The sequence below is a fragment of the Euleptes europaea genome, chromosome 12, assembly GCF_029931775.1.
Source record: "Euleptes europaea isolate rEulEur1 chromosome 12, rEulEur1.hap1, whole genome shotgun sequence".
Classification (NCBI taxonomy): Eukaryota; Metazoa; Chordata; class Lepidosauria; order Squamata; family Sphaerodactylidae; genus Euleptes; species Euleptes europaea.
The window spans coordinates 18,510,209-18,521,463 of NC_079323.1; the positions used below are offsets into that span (position 1 = coordinate 18,510,209).

The 11,255-nt window shown below is 44.4% G+C and overlaps 1 protein-coding gene across 1 annotated transcript in view; it reads right to left on the bottom strand.

The window, feature by feature from the left end:
* Positions 1-4,836, bottom strand: part of CWF19L2 (CWF19 like cell cycle control factor 2) — a 104,805-nt gene extending 99,969 nt beyond the window's left edge. The window contains exon 1 of the mRNA XM_056858128.1: positions 4,728-4,836. Within this exon, the coding sequence (XP_056714106.1) occupies positions 4,728-4,811 (84 nt within the window). The 5' untranslated portion in view covers positions 4,812-4,836. The remainder of the gene's footprint in view (positions 1-4,727) is intronic.
* Between the last annotated feature and the right edge of the window lie 6,419 nt (positions 4,837-11,255).

Consider the following 11,255-nt stretch of genomic DNA (forward strand, 5'->3'; position numbering starts at 1 on the left):
CCTGCTCGGTTGGTGACTCGAGTTTTGTACTGTGCAGTCATTTTATCGCTGATTTGTTACTGGAACTATTACCCCTACCACCAAGATTCAAATTTCTTCAGGGATAGTTTAGTACTAAATTCAATTTAATTACCATCAAAAGATCAAATGTTAGCCTAAAGCATCCCAAAGGAATCAAAATTAAAGGACCACTACATCCAGCTGTGGTATTCACTGTAATTACTCCCCACACACACCTCTCACAGAATAGAAACAACTGGATAGAGTTTCCCTTTCAAATATAACACTAGCTATATTTGTTCTGTCACACAATTGTCTTGTAATCAAGCGAATACTGGAGGCAAACAAGGAAAAAAGATGAGTACATCGCTTAGAAAGAGATTACTTTCTTAATAATAGAACACCAGGTCCTTCTATCGATAGGCAACAGTATCAAATTTCAATTCAATTAACACTACCAAGAATGATTGTAGGGTTTATCTTCAGTTATAACACAGCAATTTTATTTTACCTTATCTGGTCTCTGCTTTCCAAGAAAGACCAGACTAGAATCCCATATCCATCTTATTCATTTATATTATATTTCCAAAAGTAAAATTTCTCCCCATTTACTGATTTTGTTCACAGAGGAAATTCATGTTATCCAAATCATTTAGCAAGCGGCTTGTAATTAACATGATGCATTTTCCTGTCTTGGTTTTTTAGAAGCAGGTATAACCAGGTAAAAATTCCCCTTACAACAGAAATCCTATTTTCCCACAAAACCTTTAACATGATCTCTTAATACGCATTCCCTACTGAAGCTAAACGGCTCAAGGAGAAAGGTATGTTTTGCCATTCACAAGTGTTGCAGAAACAAATACAGAAGTGAAATAAACAAACACCGAGAGATGTGAAAGCACAACTCCCCCATTCAAAAATTCAGAAAGAAACCATCCCCCTAAACTCCACACACACGCACACACATTTTTCCAACAGAAAAACTGGAAATTTGGAGTAAGCACTGGGGAAAAAACCTTTAATGAAATATTTGCTCTTTTGGAATGAGTTAAATGGTTTTTTTAAGACAAGTTGTCACCCAAAATGTGTAGTTTAATAATTTTTATGTATGATAATCTACATAATAGAAAATGCTAATTCATGCATTTATTGTAGACACATATACAACATACTTTCACACATATATTTACTGTTTAAATGTGACCAATTTTGTTCGCCATTAGCAGGCTATAATGTGTTTCATACACTATTTTTCTATGTACGGTAATAAAGTTTAACTCATTATCCAAATAAATTAGGCCTATTAAGGCCATACAAGATAGGATGCTGGACTAGATGGACCACTGCTCTGATCTAGCAGGACCCTTCGTATGATACAAGACTGTTTCTATGCAGTTGATAAGGAAGAAGAGACATTTTGAACTTACATTGGATTTATGTGTACTGGCTGTAAAAATGCCACAATGTTAGATAAGTTTAAGAAGACAACGCCATTTTAAGTTGTAAAGTTGACATGTAAGTAAAATGGAACCATCTTGTATCCAGGAAGAAAAACAAAACAGCGTTGTGATAGGTAGAATAGAACCCCTCCGCGTGGCCTGCCATTGGCCAGAGGGGGAGAGAGGGCATGTTGCGTCGGGACTATAAATTGAGCTGTGCTGCGTCACAGGCTCCAGAGAAAGCACAAGGTGCTCTCTCTTCGTGAACTGCAGTCATGTATCCTGAATAAACTGATTGCTACTAGCTGCCTTTGTTCGACTGATCTGTGATCCGTCCATAACACAGTTAATACACTTTTTTCTTTACTACAAAATCTGTGTTGTCTATTTTCGACTTTCATTTTTTTCTGCCACTCAGATTTCAAAAACTCACATGTGCAAAGGTAGCACAGAATGCTACCTTTGCAGCTGCCTTCATTGAGTACACTCAGTTTTGTTCCAGAAAACCAACAGTACAATTCTAAACAAAATTACTGTCAGGCGTTCATTCTTGCAAACTTCGTAAATATAACCAATAGTACCTTTTTATATGCTAAATTACAAATTATGCATTTTTTGTTGTTAAACCAGTAAAATAAGTATAGGTTTGATCGGAAGGTATGTAGTGCATATCTTTTCATTTTCCCACAAACTTGTAACATGCTTGATGGCAAGGGACCTGTTTTCTCATTCTTCTTAAAGCACCATGTAGTGATGGCACTATATAAACCATAATAATAATAATGCCCAAGGTCACTTAATATGGTTTAGTTTTCTGGAGCCTTCCCCCCACCAGGTGTAAGTGGTAACTGGCTGCACTTCAGAGAGGTTGTTTACTACTACCTGATATTTTAATCTGTTGTTGCTTTTATTGTGCTTATAGGGTCTGGAAATTTTAATGGCATTCCTTTCAACTAGTTTTTATCGTTTGTTAACATTTGCATTTTATGTATTATTTTTTAGTAAAATTGTAACAACCTTTGGCCATTTGCAATAATCTCTACTGCTAGTATGCTACTACTGTACAAGAGATAATGTGCTAAAAATAAAAAGTGCAAGAGCCATTTTTCTCTGCATTCTGCCACTTAAGGACAACTATGGTAAGGAAATATCCTGCTTGCATTTTATTTTAACCACACTACCATATTCATCGTCAAGAAGGCGAAAGAGTCTTCACAAAGGATGCTTATAGATGAAGTGGGAACTCTGATATCTCTCAGTAGTTGTGAAAGCAGAACTAGAGTTACTCTTCAGTTTGAACCTTGAGTACATAAATGAGTTCTTATGGATGTGGTGCCACATTTATTAAAAACAAGGGCCACTTCCCATAGGCAAGCACCACTTCCATTATTAGAATAATAATTGATCGCACATGTAATCTGCCACAAGCGATTAACAATAAATTATGTCCATTTCGACACATATGTACGCATCAAGAAGCCATTACTGGCTGCTGCTTCCCACTGCACATATATGCCATGAGGACTCATCAGGGGTTCAAACGATTTCCTACAAATACATGTCACCCCTGGCATTAAAACAGAGCAGACAGAACTGAAAGCACAAACATTGCCACAATAACTACCTTTATTACCAGAATGTAACAGGGCTGAGGACTAACAGGTGCATCCATGAAGATGCTCTGCAAACAAGGTGACAATGGGCCTTTCTACCTGATGCTCTATGTGGGGTAGATTTTCCTACCTGCCTTGCAATTGCCCCTCCCCCCATAGAACCCTGGGGACTGTATTTTGGTGCATGAAATTCTTCCATTTATATATGGGAGGGTTTGCCTTGGATTTGCCACTCTCTATACACATTTTTTTCCCCATCCAAATTCTCAAAATTCAAAAATAAGCCCCCCATGCAGAGTTTTGAGAATTCAGATGGGGGAAATGCAAATCCAAGGCAAAACCTCCCATGCATAAGTGGTAGGGTTGACAGGTCCCTCTTCGCCACCGATGGGAGGTTTTGGGGGCGGAGCCTGAGGAGGGTGGTGTTGGGGCAGGGGAGGGACTTCAATGCCATAGAGTCCAATTGCCAAAGCGGCCATTTTCTCCAGGTGAGCTGATCTCTATTGGCTGGAGATCAGTGGTAATAGCAGGAGATCTCCAGCTAGTACATGGAGGGTGTTAGCCCTAACAAAGTGACCTTAGAGAGCCTCAGCCCGTTCATGAAATCACAGTTCCCAGAAACGTGCCCTATAATTCGAGGGATCCCCTAGAGAAAGAAAAGGGCAAGAGTCCAGTAGCACCTTAAAGACTAACAAGAATATTTTCTGGTAGGGTATGAGCTTTCGTGAGCCACAGCTCACTTCTTCAGATACAGCTAGAATGTGAATCCATCTGTCTTTAAGTAGAGGAGAGTGAATTCAGACAAGCATTAGTATGTAAATGTTAACAGTATGTCAATGTGAATAGCAGGCGTGATGGGATTAGGTGTGGTCTGCAGAAAAGTCTGTGATGTCCAGGGGAGAGACGGGGGTGGAGAAATCAGCATTGGTCATGAGCCACGAATGCAAGGTCTTTATTCAGCCCAGGTAAACGCATTGACTTTCGTTTGAATATCAACTGTAATTCAGCAGTTTCTCTCCACACTCATCTCTCCCCTGGACATCACAGACTCTTCTGCATACCACACCTAATCCCATCACGCCTGCTATTCACATTGACATACTGTCAACATTTACTTACTAATGCTTGTCTGAATTCACTCTCCTCTACTTAAAGACAGATGGATTCACATTCTAGCTGTATCTGAAGAAGTGAGCTGTGGCTCACGAAAGCTGCCAGAAAATATTCTTGTTAGTCTTTAAGGTGCTACTGGACTCTGGCCCTTTTCTACTACTGCAGACAGTATGAGCTTTCTTCAAAGGCCGGGTATGAGCTTTCTTCGAAGTGAGCTGTGGCTCACGAAAGCTCACACCCTACCAGAAAATATTCTTGTTAGTCTTTAAGGTGCTGCTGGACTCTGGCCCTTTTCTACTACTGCAGACAGACTCACACGGCTGCCCACGGTGAATTATCTTCAGAGAAAGAAAGGCATCCCATGACAACCGAGCACTGCTGTTCAGAAACGAAGGACACTCCTTCAGTGGACCTGTTTCTTTTGCAGCCATTCCTACACACTGAAGGGGGGGGGGGACTGAAAGGACCTCGGGACCTATGGTGAGGAGACCCCCTCCACCAGCTCTTCGGCTTCCTCAAAAATGGGGGGGAGGGAGACGAAAAGCCAGGCCGGCTCTGTCACCTGCTGCAGCAGCGCCTCACGCTGGCGGCGCCTCTCTTCCTTCCGCGCCGCTAAACGCCGCTCGCTCTCAAACCCGGACGCCATGCTTGTTCGGGGCCGAAGGAGCGCGATTGGCTGCCGCCGTCAAGCAAGCCCGCCCCTATTGGCCCCCTCTCCCCGCCAAGGCGCCTGCGCAACGCCTAAGACCGAAGTGACGTCAAAGCCACGGGACGCTGTTCCGCCCACGCCCGTCTGCTCTTTACGCCACGGTGGGCGCCGTTCTGCGTTTCCTTGGCAACGCCTCCGCGCTGCATTTGAATGGACGTCGCTCGGCTGAATGAAGAGCGCTGTTCAAAGAGCGCGGGCAGAAGTTGGCTTTTTTCCCCCTTCTTCTTTTTTTGTCTTAAGGAAGCTGATATTTTATTTCCTTTTTTATTATTATCATCATCATCATGCACAATAAAGATAAATTAACCTTATTCAGCCCTGACCTGGATGGCCCAGGCTAGCCTGATCTCGTCAGATCTCAGAAGCTAAGCAGGGTCAGCCCTGGTTAGTATTTGGATGGGAGACCACCAAGGAAGTCCAGGGTTGCTGTGCAGAGGAAGGCACTGGCAAACCACCTTTGTTAGTCTCTTGCCATGAAAACCCCCCAAAACGGGGTCGCCATAAGTCGGCTGCGACTTGACGGCACTTTACACACACACAACCTTATTCTGTGTTGTTGCTATGCCTTTTTTTTTTTTGGCTAATGTATTAAAGACTTGATGATGATAAAGATAAAGCAGAGGGAGAGTGATTAGCCCAGCGACCTCAAGAGATAAAACGTCGTGCAGAAAATACAATTGCATTACTTTGTACCTGTTCCATCAGTATGAAAAGCTGCACGCACCCCTGGTTGTTAGGGTTGCCAGGTCCCTCTTCGCTATCGGCGGGAGATTTTTGGGGCGGAGCTTGAGGAGGGCGGGGTTAGGGGAGGGACTTCAATGCCATAGAGTCCAATTGCCAACGTGGCCATTTTCTCCAGGTGAACTGATGTCTATCGGCTGGAGATCAGTTGTAATAGCAGGAGATCTCCAGCTATTATTACCTGAAGATTGGCAACCCTATTGCTCCGTGGGAAGTCAGGAATTATTTTCAGTTGGAAACTCAAGAATATGTTAATGCAATGAAAGAATAAGACGTCCACAACTAGCAAAAGCACCGCCCACTATAGCAACTGTGCAGTTTCTCCATCAAACATGGTGATGAAGGCCAGTAGGGCTTCATAAGAACCGCTAGGATGAAACACCAATAACATCCCAGGGATGTCCCTGTCTTTTGCTACTCACACCAGATTGCTGTAACGAAGAACAGCAGCTCGGTGATGTTTCTGGGTCAGACAATGAGGCCTAGTGGTGAGGTGTTCCATCAGGAAGTTGAAAACATGAGTGAAACCCCCTTGGAAGACTTTACTATCGCCAACTCCTAAAACTTGTTAATGTTGTCACTATGATTTTAAATACAGTGGACAGCCATCCCCACAATTCTAAAACTGCTTTGTAACAGTTTTGTCACAGTAATGGGATACTGAAGAAGAAGAAGAAGAAGAAACAGCAAGAGAGAAGTCCTCTGAACGGGAGTCCCAAGCATAGGGAGCTCCAATTAGGGATGCCAACCTCCAGGTGGGACCTGGAATTACAGCTCATCTCCCGACTACAGAGATCAGTTTCCCTGGAGAAAACTGATGCTTTGGAGGGCGGATTCTGTGGCGTTGTACCCCACTGAGGTCCCTGTCCTCCGCAGGTTCCATCCCCAAATCTCCAGGAGTTTCCCAACCTTGATATGACAACTCTATCCCCCAATCCCCTGCCAGAGGCCAGGGGGGACCTAACAGCCATAGCTCCAGTGGAGGTAGAATTGTTTGAGGGAGAAGACAGCCCTCAAATGGCTGGAGAAGCAAATATTATAGGTAGAGCTATACTGGAATATAAGAGCAGAGAAAAACTAAATCAAGCCCATGGAGGGCCTTTGCAATAAGAACAGCTCTGAGAGTGGACATGACAAACAGTATTGTGGTTGGAGTCTGCTTCAGACCGCCTGATCAAGGTGAGGAGGTGGATGCTGCCCTCCTTGAGCAGCTTGATCAATGTATCCAAGCAACGTGACCTTGTAGTTTTAGGAGACTTCAACTTCCCAGATGTGGGCTGTTAAACAAATTCTGCTATAGTTCCACAGTCATGCAACTTCCTGAATTGCCTGGCCAACAACTTCCTTTTCAAAAGGTGAAGCTACAAGGGGCTTGGCCATACTCAATATTAGAAAACAGGCAAGAACTGGTAGTTGAGGTGAAGGTGATGGGGACCTTAGGGGAATTCCTTTTCCTGTGGAGGACCAAGGAAGTTCGTAGCTAGATGTGTATGTTAGATTTTAGTAGCGTAGTCTTTTAATGAACTCAGAAGTATGACAGTAATTCCATGGGCATGAATGCTGGAAGGAGCAAGTGAAGGATGAGCTATCCTGAAACAAAGACTCTTACAAGCTCAAGCCATGGTAGGGGATCCAAGAAGCCAGTATGGAGGAACAGGGAATTCCATGATGCGCTAAGGGAAAAAAAGGAAATGGTCAAGAAATGGAGGGAAGGACATACCTCTAAAGAAGAGTGTCTGAAGCTTGCTAGGCACTATAGGTCAACCATCAGAGAGGTCAAAGCTCAAAGTGAGCTGAGGCTGGCCAGGGAGGCTCGCTATAACAATAAATGCTTATTCAGATATGTGAGGAGCAAACACAAGGTAAAAAAGGCAATAGGTCCCCTGTTGGATGGAAATGGAGAAACTCTGGCAGAGGACAGAGAGAAAGCAGAAAGGCTCAATGCCTATTTTGCCTCAGTTTTTTTTTCCTGAACAAGTGAATAGGCTCATCTAGAGATGGTAGTAGGCAAGCACCTGCATCTGGCCTGCTGTTTGACATGGACAGAGAGATTGTTGAAAGGCACCTGGCTACATTGGATGTGTACAAATCCCCCAGGCCAGACAGTATGCACCCGAGAGTGCTCAAAGAACTTTCTAGAGGGCTTGCAGAGCCATTGTCCATCATCTTCAAGACCTCTTGAAGGACAGGAGATGTGCCACAAGTCTGGAGGAGTGTGACTGTTATCCCAGTCTCCAAAACAGGAGGAGGGATGACCCCAGAAACTACAGGCCAGTCAGTCTGACCTCTCTCCCAGGGAGGATAATGGAGCAGATTTTAAAGGGGTCAATTCTGGAGAAGAGATTGAAGGGGGGCATGATTACTCAATTTATGTATTTGAAAGACTGTCACTTAGAGGGGGGCAGGGAGCTGTTCCTGTTGACAGCAGAGGATGTGTGTGTGTGTCATCAAGTCACAGCTGACTTATGGTGACTCCAAGGGTTCTCAATCAGAAGTGATTTGCCATTGCCTGCCTTATGTGGGCGGAGAGAGTTCTGAGAGAACTGTGACTTGTCCAGGTTCACCCAGCAGGCTTCATGTGTAGGAGTGGGAAATTGAACCCAGTTCTCCAGATTAGAGTCCACCGCTCTTAACCACTACACCACACTGGCAGCAGAGGATAAGACTCGCAATAATGGGTTTAAATTACAGGCAGAAAGGTACCCAGTGGATATGAGGAAAAATGTTTTACAGTGAGAGTAGTTCAACAGTGGAATTGGCTGCCTAGGGAGGTGGTAAGCTCTCCCTCACTGACAGTCTTTAAGCAGAGGTTGGGCAAACACTTTTCAGGGGTGCTCTAGGCTGATCCTGCATTGAGCTGGGGATTGGACTAGATGGCCTTTATGGACCCTTCTAACTCTATGATTCGATGAAACCAATTTAGGACTAAAGAGGGGCACCACAGGGGCGGAGTGATGAGAGAGGTGAATGGTTTTTGGTGGCACAGTTCTGGTGAGAGGGCCCAAATGTAGTATCTGAAGGCAGAAATGAGAAGTCTGCAGAAAGCAAGGTTGGAAATTAGTGGTGGAGAGTGCTGGCAAGTCACAGTTGACTTATGGCAACCCTGTAGGGTTATCAGGACAAGTGACAGAGATGGTTTGCCATTACCTGCCCTGGACTTCCTAATTACTGGAGTGTAATCCAGAGTTTCTGGCAGAGGATGCTACTCTATTTCATGAAAGTAGTCCATACTGTGACTCTCCGGTTCACATAATGAAAAACAGGCACAGACATTTATAAGAGAGGAAGGCATGAATTCTTTCTCTCCACAGATTGGATTCCAAACCTAACTTCTCAGAAGTATCTTGTTCTAACCTCTCAGATAAAATTCAGTGTGAAATGTCTTGAAGCTAGCAAGATATCATCTCTGGGAATGGCTTTTCCTTTAATAGATTTTCATTCTGCTCTGTCCATCTGTCATTATAAATTGAGTGAGAAGGGCAGAGGTTTTATTTCCAACTCTACCACAGCCCAAGGAAACATTAATCTCATCGAAGTTTAAACAAATTCTATTAGCAGTGAAAATCATGAAAGCTTCCTGTATTGAAAAACACATTCGCCTCAATGTATTCAGCATTTTTTTACATCATACCGTAATCCATCTTTAAATTGCCTATGCAAATACAAATACATTACTTTTTCTTCTTAAATGTGCACATATAAAATGGATCGTCCTTGCATCTCAGTTTACCCAGCTCTGGGACATTTGCTTTCTTTCACTTAGTGCTCATTCGTTATGTAACGGTATATTATGTATCATCATAAAAGCTAGCATTCAAAAGAGTTAAGCTAGCCTTCTCCCTCTTGACATTTTTCTGTGAAACTTATCTTCTGCTCAGTCGTTTCAACACTGGGGCTGCAGTGACAGGAGAAGTAGGGCTGTCAAAAAAAAAATTCGGTACAGTTCGGATTCGGCCGAATTTGACCCTTGTGGGTTCGGTATGTTCCGAAGTCCGAACTCCCCCGCTTCGGATCCCCGGTAATTCAGGGGGATCCGGAATTCGGGGGAAAATTCGGCCCCAGCGCGCCTTCAGAGGGATTCCCTGAAGGCGCGCGGGGGCCCTTTAAACTGATCTGAGCCTCCCAGCTGGGAGGCACAGATCAGTTTAAAGGGCAGCCCGCCCCCCTTCAGCGGGCTCCGCTGGAGAGGCTCGGGCTGCCCTTTAAACTGATCTGAGCCTCCCAGCTGGGAGGCACAGGTCAGTTTAAAGGGCAGCCCGCGCCTCTCCAGCGGAGCCCGCTGAAGGGGGGCGGGCTGCCCTTTAAACTGACCTGCGCCTCCCAGCTGGGAGGCTCAGATCAGTTTAAAGGGCAGCCCGCGCCTTTCAGCGGGCTCCCCTGAAGGGGGGGCGAATTTGCCGAATTTATTTGAGAACTCCCGAACTCGCTGAATTCGGCCCCCCCGGTTGCCCGCCAGTTTTGAGTTCGGATCCGTCCGAACAGAAAATCACAGAATCAGGGGAAATTCGGTTGATTTTCAGTTCGGACCGAACCGAATTGACAGCCCTAAGGAGAAGCCCTTGTGCCCATGGGGCTCTGGATCCAAGACATTAAAATGAACAAAACATTACAAAAAAACAACCAGAGCATAAAAACAGCCTAAAACACTTGGCAGCCTAAAATTATCCTTCTAAAACAGTCCTCAGGCTAGAAGCAAACTGTAAAACACTTTTACATGGTCAAGCCCCTTAATTAAAAGCCTGGGTAAAAAGCAATGATTTGGCCTGGCACCTTATACTGAGTGAGGTAGATGCCTGGTGAGCCTTAAGGGTGAGGACAATCTACAGCTGAGGTACCACCACTGAAAAAGCCTTGTCTGCGGTCCGCACCTGCCTCACTTCTCCAGACCTGGGTACAGAAAGCAGGCCTTATGGGGAGGATCTTAATTGAACAGTTGGACAGTACAAAAGAAGGTGGACCTTTAGATCCCACCTTTCTTTTTCAATGGGGAACCTCGAAGTAGCTAACAAAGAAAATGTGGAATCAAATGGTTGTGAATGGCTCAGTGGAAAGGACTTTGCTGCCTCTCCCATTTGGACCAGGCAGACAAATGCAATGGATCTTATCCTCTCATCCTCTTAAGGTAGCTGGCCACTGATGGAGCTTGAGGGGAAGAGCCAAGTTGCAGCGGGACCAGTGGAAAGAGACTTACTCCCTCGCCTTACTACTGAGCTTTATGTTTATTCACGATTGCCTTATTCATATGAAGATTTAAAAAAGAAAATGGAGCAAATGGGCTAATTTGCCACCCTCCCCTTATAAGTGTCCTATTATAGGAATGAAAGCTTTTTTTTTTTTTTGCGAGTGCAAGATTACTGATGGAACGATGAAATGGTCACAAATGACCGTGTGAGTGGGGTTTTATTGTTCTTATGACCTCTGCATTGAGATAGCCAGAAACAAATTGGTTGGGGAGGGGAGTTGTCCAGACTCTTCTCTGCTTTGCTGGTAAAATGACCACTCGGTTCAGATCAAATGAAAGAATCCGGCTGGTGATGTTTTTTTTTTTTTTTTAAATACACTACTGCCAATACGAAGCAGCATTTTCAGGGGGAGGGACCCATGCACAGTTCAGAAGCTCCACATTTTCATTGGGGGTGC